At 33.4% G+C, this 18,333-nt stretch overlaps 1 protein-coding gene across 2 annotated transcripts in view; it reads left to right on the forward strand.

Annotated features, from left to right (window-relative positions):
• The window catches only part of CNOT6 (CCR4-NOT transcription complex subunit 6), a 46,818-nt gene that overhangs the window by 13,293 nt on the left and 15,192 nt on the right, over positions 1-18,333 (forward strand). For both annotated transcript variants that reach the window (XM_074212211.1, XM_074212210.1), the window contains exons 2-4: positions 7,908-8,021; positions 10,356-10,542; positions 12,693-12,778. In XM_074212211.1, the coding sequence (XP_074068312.1) occupies positions 7,910-8,021; positions 10,356-10,542; positions 12,693-12,778 (385 nt within the window). In that variant the 5' untranslated portion in view covers positions 7,908-7,909. The remainder of the gene's footprint in view (positions 1-7,907; positions 8,022-10,355; positions 10,543-12,692; positions 12,779-18,333) is intronic.

Here is an 18,333-nt window from a genome sequence, read left to right on the forward strand (position 1 = left end):
TTACTTTTTATGACTTATTATTTCAAATAGCAAGTTCACGTGAGATGAATAAAAATTCTGCATTTATATTATGATCTGTTTATAATCTTAGTCTCTTCACAAAATGTCTCTTAAGAAACCGGTTTCTATTCATATCTTTAAATATAGTGATTTTTTTCTTGTAAGATTGAAACACTTGGTAGTTTAATCTGTGCCTCTCTTTTTTTCTTTCGTTTTTTTGTAAGACAGTGGTTAAGTGACTTGCCCCAGGGTCATAATCATTAAATATCTGAGGTGGCATTTGAATTCAGGTCCCCCTGACTCTAGGGCTGGTGCTCTATCTATTGTGCAACCTAGCCTCCCCCCGTCCTATTCTTTCTTCCTTTACTTTAGTCTTTGAAGAGGATACCCTTGTCTCTAAGGCTAACTCCTTCTCTATATGTATATTTTGATCCCATCCCTTCCTTTTCATCTCAACTAATGTGCCCCCCCCCCCCCGACTAGTTCCATCCTGCTTTTACAAATTCTCATTTGACCCTCTCAGACCCTCACACTTTCTTTTTTTTCAAAGCCAAACTCTTCAAGAAAAAAATATATATACTTTGTAACCTCCATTTCCTGTTTTCTGAGTCTTTTGCAATTTTCATTATTCAGAAGAATCTGCAGTCTTCAAAGATAACCAGTGACTTCAATTGCTAAATCTAATGACCTTTTCTCAAGCCTTATCATTCTTCACCTGTAGACAATCCTTCCTTAATACTCTCTGGACACTACTCTCTCTTGGTTGTTTATCTTAACATATCTAATCTCTCCTACCCATTCTCCTTTGCTAGATCATCATCCTTACTTTGTCCCTATCTGTAGTGTGTCTATGGTTAAGGAGCAAAGCCTGATTTGGTTCTATGCTGAAGTTCAATTTTAAGTATTGCTTTCTCTCTTTATCCTTATTTACTTGGTGACCTTATGGGTTTGATGATCTCAGTGCACTTTCTCTTCTCTTTTATGCACTTTATTCTCACATCAACATTTGAATTGTATATCCCATAGGCATCTCAGATTTAACATGTCTAAAATACATTTCATAACTTTCCCCTAAGCCCATGCCTTTCCAGGCTCTTCCTTTTCCATTGAGGTCCCCTCCATAATTCCCAGGCAATGAAGTTCACAAACTTGATGTTGTACTCCATTCCTTTCCTCTCCCTTGTCCATCTTATCTGGTCATTTGCCGGATTTATAGTTTAATAGTTCTACAACTGATCTCATATCCATCCCCTTCTCTCCTTTCAGCCACTATCCTAATTCAGGTTCTAATCATCTCTTGCCTGGAATATTACAAATAGCCTTCTAATTGGTCTCTTTGCCTCAAATCTATCCCCATTCCAATCCATTCACTATTCAGCTGCCAGAGTGTTTTTCCTGTCTGTGTCATTTCCCCACTTAACCTCAAGTGGATCTTTTTCCATTCACTGCTTTTAAAAGCCTGACCCCAACTTACTTTTCCAGCCTAATTATACATTATTCCCCCTGAGGCCCTGTGGTCTAGCCAGACTTATCTTATTATTGTTTTAGTCATACACAACACTGAATCTCTCTTTATGCTACTCTTGATTGTCCTAGAATCCACTCAGTCTAAGCCTTTACCTCTAACAATTGCTAGTTTCTTTCAAGACTCAGCTTTGTATACTACCCAGTTACTAGTGCCTTTTATCTTTGTATCTATTTTGCAATACATTCAACTACCCTGTAGAATAGAAGCTCCTGAGGTCAAATACTGGGTGAATACTGGGTGAATAAATGATTGATTGTTCATTAAGTAATACCAAATTTCAAAAGTTCACCTTTGGAAAATTCCCTCATAGCTGTAGTTTTCAAAGTATTCTATGGAAACACAGATTCTCACAAAGCATTTATATTTTTCTTAACCAAAAGGTAATCCTGGTGAATGTTTAACAGGTGTTGGCTTTGACACTTTTAGGCTCTTTGCAAACGCATGATCTGGGTCAAGGCAATGTTTACTTGACCTCAAAGATTGAATATCATTCCTTTTGCACATGTGCAGAGCCTCTTCAAAAGCCCTAGCAGGAGCTAAATCAACTACAGACATTGTAGAAAAAAGAAATTAGTGAATATAAAGAAATGAAAAAATATTTTATCTTAAAATAGGCATTTCTTTATTGAGGTGAGATTGAGTTTAATTCATGTAATTCTTAAATATGTTCACCAAGTATTAGGAAATAAGGTAGGAAGATTTTGGGGTGTTTTATCTATTATAAAGAATATTTTGACTTAAAGGTCTTGAGTAAGATTGGTATAAATAAAATATAAAAATTATTTTATGTTGAATTTTTATGTATAGTATTTGGTGTGGTGTTTTATGAAGTTGCTACTTAAATAGTATATTCCTTTACTTAAATTTTTGTCACTAAGCAAAATTTTTTGTTGTGATTAAATTAATACCTTGAATTTTAATTTTGGTTCTTGAACCCTTCCTCATTTAAAGGAAGATCCCCTTACATGATCACCTTGAAATTAGCCTGTGGTTGTGGATATGGATATGTATCTAGAGACTGTTGTGAGTTCATAATTAAATAATTGCATTTGTGAAATATTTGAATATTTTAAATGATTTCAGTTCAAGTAAAGGCAATTTGAGTAGTATATCAATTTTCTGAAGCCCTTTTCTATAAATTCTACAAGATTATCATATGCATACACACATAGACATATGTGTTTACCATATAGACATATACCACAGATGGTTTGTAGTCATATAATTAAACATTTTCATATGTTTAATATAAGATATTATATTTACAACTAGGTATTTGACACATTCCATCTTTAGTAGTTCTATTATGAAATAAAAATACTATGAATTTTTATCTGTCTGTGAAATAAGACTCAGATGTCACTCGAACTACATTTATATGCCCAAATTTTCCTCTAGCTGTCTTTTGGGGTGGGGGAGGGACTGAAGATGAAATTTGGGTATTGGAAGAAGAATTAATACAAATACAACTGTGCTGTACATTTTTAAGCTGTATTTTATCCACCATTGAGATTTTGGTAAGTTTTGAATTACTTCTGTTTGATAGGCTCCCCCCCCAAAAAAAAAACTTCCTTTAAAAACATAGATTTTCTTAGTTCCTATATAATTTAATTTCAGCTCAACATTTGTACCCTAATGTGTATTTCTTTTGTTCAAAGCATGATAATTCCATTTTAAGACCTAGTAGATATTTTTGGTCTTATTTTAAGTAAAAAAAAATTATAGGGTAGGTAGAAAAATTTAGATCATTTAATTGAACAGAATAAAAAATAGTAAATGTGAATAATTTAGCAGTGTTTTTATTCATCATGTATCTTTAAGACATTACACACTTGTAACTTGGAATAACAGATTCTGAAAGCTGAGAATGAATCAAAATGGGTCACTTTTCTACTCAAAATTAGAATCATGTATACAATATCCTTAACAAATCATATAGCATTTACTTTAACTGTTCCAGTAATGAGGAATCTCACTTTCTTGTTAGACATCCCATTACAGTTCTGGAGAGCTCTCATGTAAATTGTTAAAATGATTTTTTCTAGATGCATTTTTTTTTCTCCTTTTAGTTTCTCCATAAATGTTTCCTTGTAATAACAGTGCCAAATAGTTAAAACCAACTATCATAGTAATCATGTGTGACAACATATGCAGTATTGAGATAATATGCATATATAATGTCTCCCTCACATTTTTGCCCCAAGGATGGAGATGCGTGCTTTTCTCTGGGTCGAAATTTGGACATTAAAAATGATCTTAGATTTATTTTATTCTCATCTGCAGTATTGTACTTATCTATATTGTTTCTTACCTGCTTACTTCACTTTGTTCAGTTCATACAGGTTGCTCTGAAAGCATTCGATATTTATGATAAAATTACAATTGTAGGGTATGTATACACATTGTATATGCATACCTCTATGTCCCCATTTTGTCTAGCCATCTTCCATTTGATAACTCACTTTTGTTCATATTTGCTTTTACAAAAAGTTGATGTGAATATTTTGATATTTTATAGTCCCTTCAACTGTCTTGGATATGTTTGAGGTATTTGACCTAGGTAAAGCTTCGTAAATGATTTAGTAATGGACAACTGTAGTTGCTAGAAATTTCTGCCTCTGATTGAGACTCATAGGTCAAAGTTATGCCTGCTGAATCTACAAAGAAAACCATTCTCTTCCATATGATTATCGAAACCTCTCTTGTCCTAGCTAAACATCCTCCATTCCTTCAATAGTCTTTTACATTTCAAAAGTCTCTAAACAATTCACCTTTTTGGTCATCTTCTTCAATTTTGTTTTTGTTAGTCAAAATTATTTTTAAAATGAGATACTGTAGAACTGAATAGATGTTTGATCTGAACAGCAAGTTGTATCATGAGAGTATATTATCTCCTTTGTTCTAAGCACTGTACTTATATTCAATCAGCCTAAGATTGTGTTAGCTCTTTTTAGAGATAGTTCATACTGAAGCTGTAATCTAGAACAAGCTACAAAGCTTTCACATGAACTACTCCTAAGCAATGTCTTTCCTTTCCTATCTTTTGCAATTAATTTTTTAAAAACTCATGGTAAAACTTATAATATTGAGGGACAGCATGACAATGTGAGTAGAGAACCAGCTAGTTTTAGAGTTGGGAAGACTAAGGCTCAAGTTCTACCTCTGACATATATATAACTTTTCCTTAACTTTTTAAATCTCTTAAGGCTATAATTTGCAGAGGAGGTGACAAACTGAATTGTATAGAGCCATTGGGATTTCTCATCCAAGAGATCTCTATGCCAGTTAAATCACAGCTCCATTTCCTTTATTCTGTAGCTAAATATAGTCATTTCTGTTTTTAAAATTTGTATTATCCTAACTAGATCTTTGGATTGGTTTTCCTATATCTTATCAGCTATTCCTTATTGCTTTGCCACTGTACATTTGATAGGAAAATTTTCTGTATCTTTAAGTCCTTTATATTTTAAATAGAGCAAGCCCCAAATATTGAGAATCCATGTGTGAATACATTCTGACTTATGGTTATAATTATTTCCCTTCTTAATTTAAGGGACCATGAATCAACTTTTTAGTAATTTATTCTAAATCTTTGATGTCATACCTGCCTATATTTTTTTTCAATCCATTTTTTTCTTTCTTTTGAAAATTGAGACCTTTGTCTCCAGTTTTTAATGCATCTTGCATTTCTCATAATTCTTCATGGCTCTGAAGTCATCTATTTCTTTAGTACCCTAGAATACAATTCTTCTGGATATTGAATTTTTGAAATAATTGATAATCAGGGAAAGTATTTAAAGGATGACTTTTAGTTTAACATATTTGAATGTCTGTTAAATACAAAATACTATTATTTATAATGAGGGACATACAGAAATGACTAATCTGAATCATGGTTCCCCTCTTGAAGGAATTTGTAGTTTAATAGAAGAAGCATGTTTAAATAAGTGTAATATAAAATGTGATAGTTGCTGAAGGATTAAGAAAATGTGACTAGGGAGTTTTTAGACTGTAATAGCACCTTTGTGGTCATCTATTTTCTCAACTTGAAGATGTTTTCTATTTCAGAGAAGAGAGAAACAACTTAGTTTTCCTTTGTATCATCTTACTTGAGCAAATATACCTATTCCTTGTTTCTTATCTGTTTTTTGAACAAAGCTAAAAATGCTTTTTATAATATCTTTAGATATCCCCTTCTACATGGCACATTATCAACTTTTGCCTTTCTGATGTTTTAAAAATTTTGTGCTATTTAAAAATATTCATTCTGGATCTTACTCTCCTTCTCTTTTGTTATATATTTTTAATAATGTTTAATATTTTCTTTGGATTCCTCACTTTTTTCTTTCTCGCTGTAATAATTTGCATAGTTGAAATTTTTGTGAGTCTTAACTTATATTTTCTGAAAATTTAAGATTTATTTTCTAAAACCTAGGAGCAAATGTTTTATTTTCCCAACTTTTCTTTCTTTTGATGTTAATAATTCTGTGATGCTATAGATTCTTTCTTGAGTCCCTTTATCAGTTCTTTTATCAACAATATCAACAAATTCTCAATTTATGGCCAGTGGTATACTTAGCAGCGGTAGCATTAAGCTACTAGGATCATCATTTAGTAATTTACTGTATATTTCATTTGAATGAAAGTTAACATTTTCATCTTATCCCTCTTAAGATTACTTTGGTATACTTAAACATTTTATGAAATAAGAGAAAAAAATTTTTCTGATGGCTATAAATAATTTTCTTTGGGTGAAATTTTTCTTGCGACATTCCACTAAAATTGTGTGAAGTCTTTAATATGAAAACCTGAGAAGTAAGATAATAAGTTATTTTGCAGTTTAGGATTCACTGATCCCTGGAGCAGTTAAAAAAGGTTTTTTTTCACTGATTATGGTTGCTAATTATAGTAATAGTATACAATGGAAGACAGTTTAGTTTATCAGTCTTTTGAAACATGCTTTTAACCAGAAGACCCCAGTGAATAGATTGAAATTTACTGGTAGATATCCTAGAATCTTGCTTGTAAGGAATTTTTAAATTAGAAGTCTCTCTCTCTCTCTCTCTCTCTCTCTCTCTCTCTCTCTATATATATATATATATATATATATTTATAAAGACTAATTGGTGCTGCCATATTACCCTTCAGGAATTTCCAAAGTTCCTGATAGAGTACATTGTAATTGATAGTGATGCCCCCTTCAGCCACTCTTCTCAGATTTTTTTTTTTTTAAGATTTTTGCAAGGCAGGGGCGGCTAGGTGGCGCAGTGAATAGAGCAATGGCCTTGGAGTCAGGAGTACCTGAGTTCAAATGTGACCTCAGACACTTAATAATTACCTAGCCATGTGGCCTTGGGCAAGCCACTTAACCCCATTGCCTTGAAAAACCTAAAAAAAAAAGATTTTTGCAAGGCAGTGGAGTTAAGTGGCTTGCCCAAGGCCACACGGCTAGGTAATTATTAAGTGTCTGAGGCAGGATTTGAACTCAAGTACTCCTGACTCCAAGGCCATTGCTCTATCTGCTCTGTCACCTAGTTGCCCCTCTTCTCGGATTCTTAATGATCTTATTTTATCTCCTCTTTCTTCATACCTGCTCAGAGACTTAACTGTCAGCATTTTATCTGGGTCCTCAAGTACTCTCATAATTTTAGGAAGGAAAGTACTTTTTCACAAAAAAATTAAGCGTTTTTCAACATATAAGGGTAGTACTTTAGAATGCACTGAATAATGAATTATGTCAAAGAATTATTCCCCAATAAATGATAGTTACAGATTTAAACAAAAATGTTAGAAAGATGTCTCAAAATTAGTTAAAAATAAATTAACAAATAAGTAAATGTTTTTATTTGTGTATACATGCATATCCCTTAAGTTATTTATTCCTTCCTTCATGAGCCTTCTTTCCAATAAAAACAAAAAATAAAGTGAAAAATATTATAAAAATATTTTGGTGATTATTTTGTTGTTGGGTTCCCCCCCCAAATAAGAAAAAAGCATTAGTAACCATTGAATGAATAGCATCTTCTCTTTAGTAACTTTTCAGTGGTTTCTGATTATGTAGAGTGTCCTAAAAGTCTTAGTTTTTAAGTCTTAAGACTTTTAGAATAACCTGAAAATGAAAAAAAAAGTTTTAAAGCTTTTAAGTTTTCTTCTTGAAAATAACTGCTTTTGTTTTCAAGTATATTTTTGGAGATATTTTATATTTCAACTTATGTAAGCTTTTATCATTTTACTTGATAAGTGTCTAAAATTTAGGGCATAATTTTAGTAAATTTAAGTATATGTAAGATCAATTATAATTTTTCTTGCATTTTAATTAGTACATAAATGATATACAGATGTGTATACATATACATATTGTTTTGTGTTAATTCAACAGGCATGCCCAAAGAAAAGTACGATCCACCTGACCCCCGGAGGATGTACACAATTATGTCCTCAGAGGAAGCAGCCAATGGGAAGAAATCACACTGGGCAGAGCTTGAAATAAGTGGTAAGCCTTGGTGAAATGTTGAAAAGTATAAAATTTAAGATAGACTATTTTTATCAGATACTTTTGTTCACATATGTAAATCCCTGGCTAGAGAGATCATTTTGTGTGACGAAAGATAGTTTAATCTTTGGATGTCAGGAAATAGAATCCCAACTAACAAAAAGCATTTTAGTGTGGAATAGTTTACTGTCTTTTCTCATTTTCTTGCTCTCTCCTCCCCCATCCCCCTTTTCTGGTAGTATATTCACAGGAACATCCTTATTTAAACTTTTTTAAAAGTATATCATTTTTGTTTTTATGCACTTTCATTTCCAAATATGTCCTTTTTCCTTTCTCCCCACCCCTCACATACAAACTCAGGAAAATATAAGATAAATTAATCATGTATCTCTATAATAAAAGGATAGCTAGGTGGCACAAAGCACTCCCTCCCCTTTTATCCCCCGCTTCGCCAAAGCTATCCCTTGTAAGCAAAAGAATAAAAAAAGAACAAAACATTTTGTTAGCTAAGCTTAACACATTAATTTTCTTCAGCAACTGTATTGCAGTGTTAGTTGATACTAATCTTTTGGCCAACTAAAATTCCATATCCTTTTCATATGACCTATCCTTCAGACCAACTTATCCTCTTCTGCAGTTTACTTTAGCATTTGAATATTATTGTCATGCTATTTTGATATAATGGGAAGAAGTGATGCTTTCTAATTTCATAATTGACAAGAAAAATTTACCATTTTGAGCCTAATCTCTTAAGGTTGATAGATGGAAGAAAAGCAGATGTTCTATAACTGATGCTCTCCTGTGTCCTTTGGGTCTCCTGATAGCCTCTTACTTGAAAAGATCTTAACTCTTTATGAAGAGAACCTGTTGCATAAGTGCAGTGATACAAAATTTCTGGATTTTTTCCCTACAAATTTTTTTCTTTTTTTTCCCCAACTGTTACAGTTTCGTATTTACCTCCTCTTTGATTTTGTATTACCTTTCCTACTTGGGGATTTAGTAAACTACTGTATAAAATATATTCTTTCAGATTTAAAGAATAGCCTTTTCTTGCAGAGAAGCTAGTTATAATGTTGTTAATGTTTTATTTTATAAGAGAAAGTAAACAACTTATCATAGCAGCAGTTTGTGATTGTCTGTATTCTTGAGTTCTTCGAAAGCCACAAATCTTTTTTAATTCCTACTGAAAACTAGCTTTTTCTATATTTCATGATTCTCAAGTATTCTTGCAAGGATGCTTTTAAAATTGTACTTTTATATTGATTGCTGTTTGAGTCCTTCCAAAAAGATTATCAGTTCCATGAGGAAAGACATCCATTTTTATGCTTCTTTGTTTCCTCAATAATATGGAAGTACTCATAGATGCTTTCGTTGAATGAATAAAACCTCTAAAACTCACTGTTTGACAATTAGATGCTACTTTTAAAAGTCTTATTGACAATTTTTGTTTCTATAAGTGACAAAGTCAAGCAGCCAATTACTAATTAGAATAGTGATTCCACCTGACCCTCTTCTAAATATTGCATAACAGAAGAGGTTTAAGGTAGTTTTGAGGTTTTAGAAAATGTGTTCTTTAAAACTAACATTTTTCCTTAAGTTCTTTTTTTTTAGATTTTTTTTTTCCAAAGCAATGGGGTTAAGTGGCTTGCCCAAGGCCACACAGCTAGGTTATTAAGTGTCTGAGACTGGATTTAAACTCAAATACTCCTGACTCCAGGGTCAGTGCTTTATCCACTGCGCCACCTAGCTGCCCTAAGAGCATCATTATTAAGATGAATATTTTTTTTTCTATGTAGGCATATACATAGAACAACTTATTAAACTTCTGTCCATGTATAATGGAGTTTAGTAAAGATTTGTCATTTTCAGTCATGTGACAATTTGTGATGCCCTTTGGGTTTTCTTGGCAAAGATGTTGGAATGGTTTACCATTCCCTTTCCTGATTCATTTTACAGATGAGGAAACTGTTTGCCTAAGTGACTTGGTCAAGGTCACACAGCTAGTAAGAGTCTTAACTTCAGGACAGGTACTTTAACCTCCATGCCACTTAACTGTACGTTTATTATGGATATAAATGATTAATTTCTTTCTACTTGAAATTTTGGTAAACTTCAGGTCAATTAAATGATAAATTATTTCCTGTTTGACTGGGAAAGCTAGTACCTTTAAAAATTTTAAAGTGTGGCCTTGACAATTTATAACTTTAAGCAAAAAATAACTTTGAAGCAAATTGAAACTTTTGTGTTTGTGTAAATTGTATGAATTTTTGTTTCATTTGGGAACTAAACTGAGTGGGAGATGTGTTATCTTTAGATTACTTTTTTCTTTTATAGGAAAAGTAAGAAGCTTAAGCTCATCTTTATGGTCACTGACCCACTTGACAGCTTTGCATCTCAGTGACAATTCTTTATCCCGAATTCCTTCAGACATTGCCAAACTTCAAAATTTGGTTTATCTGGACATGTCCTCTAATAAAATCCGTAGTTTACCAGCAGAACTCGGAAACATGGTGTCACTCAGGTAAATGTAATTTGACTTAATGTTAAACCAGGCACCCTTAGAAACATTGTTATAGCATGACAAATTTTGAAAACAATTAAAATGAATTTATAAGTAGGTATTTACCTTAAATATTTTTAAAAGTGTGACTTATTTTTCCTGTAGATTTTTATAATATTTTGGAGTACTTTTTTTTTTAGGGGTTTTTTTTTTTTGCAAGGCAATGGGGTTAAGTGGCTTGCCCAAGGCCACACAGCTAGGTAATTATTAAATGTCTGAGCTTGGATTTGAACTCAGGTACTCCTGACTCCAGGGCCAGTGATTTATCCACTGTACCACCTAGCCACCCTGATTTTTATAATATTTTAGTAAGAAATAGATAGCATATCTCGCAGGTCCTTTATATTGTAGAGCATACTGTTATACCTTGTGTAATACTTGAGCCAAATGAGTTTTAAAAATCTGATTGAGTAGTTAGTTAAAAAGTTCAGCTATACTATAATTAATTCATAGACCAAGCTTAGATTTGAGGACAGCTTCTGTATATAGAGTCTGATCCAGCCATGTTACCTTGTAAGCTAAGTTTTTTATATTAATCTCCAAAAAATGAAAGGGTCTTGGTCTACTCAGCCCTTATAAAAAGGCTGTTTTGAATGCCTATTTCTCTTTCCCCCAGGACCTATCTCTAATGTGCTTTTTGGTGTTTTGGTTTGTTTATGTTGTTGTTTTTAAGAAGACAAGCAGGGTTGAAGTGATTGCACAGGGTCATACAACCAGTCAGTGTCAAGTGTCTGGTCTGGATTTCAACTCAGGTCCTCCTGAATCCAGGGACAGCGTTTTATCTAGACAGGGCCACCTAACTGCCACTCTGCGGTGCTTTTTGCAGGCCTAGGTCCAACTTAACTGTAATTTTTACTGTTCTCCCTAGCCACTGTCCCAGGCTGGAAATTACTTTACTTCTTGGTACTTCACTTATTTCTATGTGTTAATGTAGTTATTGTATAAGTATTTTATAGTATTCCTGCTAGATTATAAACTCCATGAGAGTAAGGATTATGTCTCTATTTTTGTATTTCTTTTAGTACTTAGAACACTGTTTAGCATGTGGCTGTGTAAATAAATAGCTGTTAATTGAATCAGTATTTCTTGTGATTCCATTTTACTTGTTTCCTAACATGTCTAATTTATTAGATGAAAGGAACAAAACTTTGTTGACTCCACTCTAATTCTAATGGAGTAGTCTCTAGCCTTGTGTAATAAGAGAATTAGTTCTATGGAAAATGAAAAAATTTACGAGTTCAGTGATGTGGTAGTTACTGGCCATAAAAGACTATTGAATCTGATATATTTCTGGCCCAAGAAATAATAAATACTGACATTATTCAAAATCCTAGTTTTCCTGCCTTTTTATAGACTCCTTTAATTTTACTGAGTATCCAAATAGGTGATTTAAAAATCAGTGAAAGCACCAGTGATTATAAGAACAATCTTCATGACTACTTATCACAGAATAATATTGTGATGCAGAGGTTTGCCTTTATTATTAACTAATATTCCTAGTATTTATTATACTTGGTAGATCCAATTGTAAATGGTTTTAATAATGTTTAAAACAGACTGCTGTATTAAGATTTACAAATACAGCAGTCTGTTTTAAACATTATTAAAACCATTTACAATTGGATCTATCAGTGATGATAAGACAGTTTAGTATTAGAGAATGCAGAATATTGAATGAATTCAGAGAATTTATCATCGAAGGCTAATCTTTGAATTCCTTTGACTGTTTGCGCATGATCACATAAAGCTTTTTTAAAAAAATTCGACATTTTCTAATGCTAAACTGCCTTATCATCACTTAGTCTATTTTGTACCCTGTGTGCTAGACTAGATTCAGACTAGATGTATTTTTAAAAAATGAATTATTTGCCCAAAGTTAATTCTCATGGAATAAATTTTAAAACTTTTAGTGAGGGGAAGCTAGGTGGCACAGTGCATAGAGTCAGGAGGACCTGAGTTCAAATGCAGCCTCAGACACTTAAATGATTACCTAAGCTGTGTGACCTTGGGCAAGTCACTTTAACCCCATTGCCTTGCAAAAACAAAAACAAAATCATTAGTGAATCCTAATATTGACATCTGACTGCACCAAACTTTTATTTTTCCAACAGGGAACTCCATTTAAATAACAACCTGTTACGAGTTCTACCTTTTGAGCTGGGAAAACTGTTTCAGTTGCAGACTTTAGGTCTGAAAGGTATGCTTTTAAAAAAAACTTTTTGCATATTGCTTTATTGCCTCAGTGGATAAAAGTTGAGAAATAGTTGAAAATTTTGAATTTCAGTAGAAAGTTTAGAAAAATGAAAAAATTAATTTGAGGAAAAGAAAAAATGCTCAAATTTTTTGCTACTTGAAAAAAGCCAGAAATTTTTATCTGAAGGGCACCTTCAGTCCTAGCTAAACATTCCTATCTCAGTTCCATTTATTTCTGCAGTTTTTTCTGCCTACTGGTCAGTTCCTTTTGATATCTTTTTTTCTTTGTAAATGTCTCCCTTTTTTACTTCCTCTTTCTTAGTCATCTTGATACATGAATTCTAGCTAATTTTTCTCACAGTAGAGTTAGAACCATTGGAAATTAGAAATAGTTAATATAAACTTAAGAGTTGAAGTAATGAGATGTTACTTGGAACCTTTTGCCAAATGCAGGAGTCCCTGAAAAAGATCAGCCTTTGTTTGAATACTTATGATGACAAGGAATATATTACCTAATAAAGCAACATATTTCTTTTTTTTTTTTTAAACAAATTTTAATTATAGAAAAGATTTTCACATTGAACACAGTGCTCTTTTCGGTTATGTCTACCCATCATATTGTTTTCTTTCTTCTGTGGCTATAGAATCCTCTTTTCCTCTTCCACACAACTACAACTTTCAGATCCTTCATGGATCTTTTCTCCAGGCTAAAAACATGTCCATTTTCTTATTTGTATGTTAACATTTCCTCACGTTTCCATACTAGTAATCCTCATTGCTTTTCTGTGTACATACTTAACTCTGTCCATGACCCCTTTAAAATTTACTACTCAGATCTGAAAAAAAATTCCAAATTTTTTTTTAGCACTATATAATACTTGACTGTATTTTATCCCTTATTCTAAATACCATACTTCTTATAACATAACCTAATATTGCCATGTACATTATTTTTGGCAGTCAGGTTACACTATTGGTTCATTTTAAGATTATAATAAATCTAGGTTTTTTTCAAACTATCACAGCATGATTTAGTGGATAGAAAACCAGTTTTAGAGCTATGAAGGCCTACGTTCAGGTTCTACCTCTGACACATACAGCGTCTGTGACTCTGGATAAATCACTTGAATTTTCAGTGTTTTAGGCAACACGAATACTGCAAGTTGCAAAGAAAATGACATCCTATAAGAATGAGTTCCTTATACCAGTAGTTTTTTAAATGTATATAACTTTTAACAAGATAATATAACTATCCTATCTCAAAAGAAAATAAGATTATTTCAATTTTTGCACAAATAAAATCATTGAAGTTAAAAGACAGGGCTGTGTTGGGGGGGAGTGATATTTGCATTAAACTTAATAAGGGTCTGTTATCCAAAATATGTAGAGAATTAACAAAATAAATAAATAAACAAAAAGTACTCAAGAGAATTGGAAACTATTAATCCTATAAAAGAATGATCCAAATCACTAATAACAAAAATAGCTTTATTTTCCACTTGTAATTGGTGTATACCTATGGTATACCTGTGAATTGTTCCATCCATTCTGGAAATCCATTTGGAATTAATTATACTTAAAAACATCATATGAACATAAAATGTTTAATTATAAAAAAGATTTTCACATTGAACACATAAAATGAAACATATATGAAACAAAATGTTCATATACTTTGATCCAGATTTCTCATATATATCTCATGAAAATCACAAGCAGAAAGATCCAATATATATGCCAAAATAGTTATAACAACTGTTTTTTATGGTGGAAAAGAACTGGAAAGCCTATCAATTGATGAATAGCCATGCAAATTGTGGTATGAGAGTGTAATGTGATTACTGTCCATAGAAAATCAATCAATAATTATGTTATATATGGGGATACAAGTATAAAAAAATGAAATGTTCCCTATTCAACATGAACTTCATTCTAGACTTAGGAACTGATGAAAAATGAAATAAGCAGAAACAAGAAAAGCACTGACTATAGCAAAGTAAATGGAAGAAAAAGAATCAAAGAAAAATTAAAACTCCAAATTGAACACTATATAATTATAATGACCAAAATTGGTTCCAAAGAAAAGATGAGAAAGTGTATTCTTTTTCCCCTCCCCTCATTCCAGGAAAAAAGACAGAGTGGGGACTGTGAGTGTGGACAATTGCAGATATATTGTTAGATACCATAGGTTTATGTTGATTTTGTTGAACAGGAAATAACTTGTAAAGAGGAGGGAAAAGGATATTTATGGAAATGAAGGTAGTGTAAAAACAATATATAATAAATTGTCTTTTAAAAACCCCAAAGAAACTTCTCTTTGTTTTTTTATCCAACTTTTTCCTTCAGTTTATTTTTCAGAATTTTGTCATAACAGAAGTTGATTTATGAAGTCAGAGTGTATTTATTGTTCTGACTCAGCTTTCTTCATTTTGCATCATTACAGTATGTCTTATATTTCTGTTTTTTACATTTTCCATTTTTGTAGATAGTATTACTTCATTTGCATAACAGATCATTTAATCATTGATTGACATGCTTTGTATCTAGTTTTTTTCTGTTATGAATTAGGTAGCTAGAAATATTTATAGAAGGGCAATTTTTTTTCCCTGTTACTAATTCCATTTCCTGTTACTAATATCCCTACAGCATAGTCTTGGTTTCATTAGGTCAGAAGTTATAGATAGTTATAATTATTATTGCACATTGGCATTTTTCTTTTCAAAAAGATTGTACCCATTCAAAATTCCAGCAATTATGTAATAATGCATTTGACCATAGCTAATGGCTATGAGGCCAAAAGAGTTTCATTAATTGACACTTTAGATATTAAAGTGTTTTTACAATCTTTTGGATGGTTATTGATAATTTGTCTTCTGAGTACTTTTCTATTGAGGATTGAATCTTTTAATTTATTTTTATTTTTGTACAAATGATTTTTTAATACATTACGAAAATATTCTTGTTTAAGAGTAAACTAAAAATATAGAACCTCACAAGAAATAAAGTAAAGAGAAAAAAATGTGCTTCAGTCTGTCTTAGGTGGCTCACATTCTTTATGATAAGTCCATCACAAAAGCTACTTCGATATTTTTCCAGCCTTTGCTGATCTCAACTTCCTCCATTCATACCTCCCCACTACCATATACTATATTTTCTTTCTCCTTTCACTCTATCCCTCTTCTAAAATGTGCTGTAGGGTAGCTGAGTGCCGCAGTGGACTGATCACTGTCCCGGAGGCCAAGAGGCTCCAAGCCCACCCCACATACCACCCCTAAGACCTAGCAACCACCTGACCCTGTGGTCCCAGTCAGGCCACCCAATTCCAGCCCCTTGCAAGAAGTAAAAAAGAAAATGTGTTATATCTGACCATTCTTTCCCACAATCCACCCTCTCCTCCATCACTCACATCCTCACCCCTTCCCCCTGTCTCCCTTCTCTCCTTTTTCCTCTAGATATCTATACCCTTTTGAATGTGTATGCCGTTTCCTCTCTGAGCCACCTCTGATGAGAGCAAAGGTTCCCTCATTCCCCCTCGCCTTTCCCCCTTCTGTATCATTGCAATAGCTCATTGCAATAAAAAAAAATCTTATTATATGAAATCTTAACCTGTTTCACCTCTCCTTTCTCTTACTCCCATTACATTTCCCTTTTAGCCATTAACTCCATTTTTACAATATATTAATCTTCAAATTCAGCTCTGTCCTGTGCTTCATCTATAAAAGCTCCTTCTACCTGCTCTATTAAATGAGAGGTTTTATATGAATTTTATCAGTATTATTTTTCTATGTAGGAATGCATGCAGTTCATCATCATTTAAGTCCCTCATATTTTATCCTTCTCTACATTCTATGCTTCACCAGAGTCCTGTATTTGAAGGTCAAACTTTCTGTTCAGCTCTGGTTGTTTCAACAGGAACAATTGAAATTTCCCTGTTTCATTGAAAGTCCATCTTTTCCCCTGGAAGAGGACATTCAGTTTTGCTGGGTAATTGATTCTTGGGTTGCATTCCAAGCTGTTTTGCCTTCTGGAATATTATTCCAAGCCCCATGAGCCCTTAATGTAGTTGTTGCTAAGTCCTGGGTAAGCCTGACTGCAGCTCCATGATATTTGAATTGTGTCCTTCTGGCTGCTTGTAATATTTTCTCTTTGACTTGGGAGTTCTGGAACTTGGTTCCAGTATTCCTGGGGGTTATTTTTCTTTTCTGGATCTCACTCCTGGGGAGATAGATGGATTCTCTCCATTTCTATTTTGCCCTCTGCTTCTAGGATATCAGGACAATTTTCCTGTAGGATTTCTCTAAAAATGAGGTCAAGGCTCTTTGCCTGATCATGACTTTCAAGTATCCCAATAATTTTTTAATTATCTTTCCTGAATCTGTTTTCCATATCAGTTGTTTTTTCAATAAGATGTTTCACATTTTCTTCTAATTTTTCATTCTATTGGTGTTGAAGTATTGTGTCTTGACTTCTTGCAAAGTCATCAGCTTCCTTTAGCTCCATTCTATATCTGAAGGATTTGTTTTCTTCAGAGAGCTTTCTTATCTCTTTTTCCATCTGGCCAATTCTGCTTTTTAAAACATTCTTCTCCTCAATAACTTTTTGAACTGTTTTATCCATTTGACCTATGCTGGTTTTTAACATGTTATTTTCTTCAGCATTTTTTTGGATCTCCTTGACTAAGCTGCTGACTTCTTTTTCATGTTTTTCCTGCATCTCTCATTTCTTTTCCCAATTTTTCTTCTATCTTCCTTGCTTGATTTTCAAAATCTTTTCTTAGCTCTGTCATAGCCTGAGACGAATTTCCATTTTTTCTTGCAGTCTTTAGATGTGGGAGCTTGTACTTCCTCATCTTCAGATTGAGTATTTTGATCCTTTTGGGGATCATAGACAATGTATTTCTCAATGGTGTTCCTGTTTTTTTCCTCTGTTTACTTGTTTCTCCAGCTTGTGCCTAGTTTTGGGATGCTTCCTGAGCTTTTGAGTATTATTGGGACAACCCCCCCCCCCCCCACTAGAATCTCAGTGTATGAAGCTCTGACTTCCCTCCTGGTCTGTGAATGACCACAAGTGCATTCATCTGCGATGGGGCTGGGGGGGGGGGGGCTGTTCTATGTGGGGCCTAGACTGTGATTAGGATTTGAATGTGGTCAGAGCCCCAGAGTCCTGTTCCAGGTACAGAGGACAGACCTCTGAAGTCTCTTTCCACTCCCCTACCTTTGGCGGGCTGAGCACTCAAGGCTCAGTTGCCTGGGAGCTCCTGCTTACTGGCTCCATGCCTGCTTATGTTTCCTAGATCTGGGCTGTCCTGCAGTGCCTTGAGGGCCTGGGCTTTGTGTGCTTGCTCTGGCAGAGTTCCCCTCCGCTGATCCACCAATTTGTGTCCTGTGCTCCCTGGGGTGTAGGTCAGGAAACTACCTCTCTTGCCGTGGCTCCCAGGCCTGAATCTTACCTTTTAACTGTCTCAGCTTTAGGAGTATTTAAGATAAAGTTAGGTTTATTTTCCCAGTCTCTTTAGTTTTTATTCTTTCTGCAGTATTATTTGGGCATAGAACAGTTTTT

This window comes from Macrotis lagotis, chromosome 1 (assembly GCF_037893015.1).
Source record: "Macrotis lagotis isolate mMagLag1 chromosome 1, bilby.v1.9.chrom.fasta, whole genome shotgun sequence".
NCBI lineage: Eukaryota > Metazoa > Chordata > Mammalia > Peramelemorphia > Peramelidae > Macrotis > Macrotis lagotis.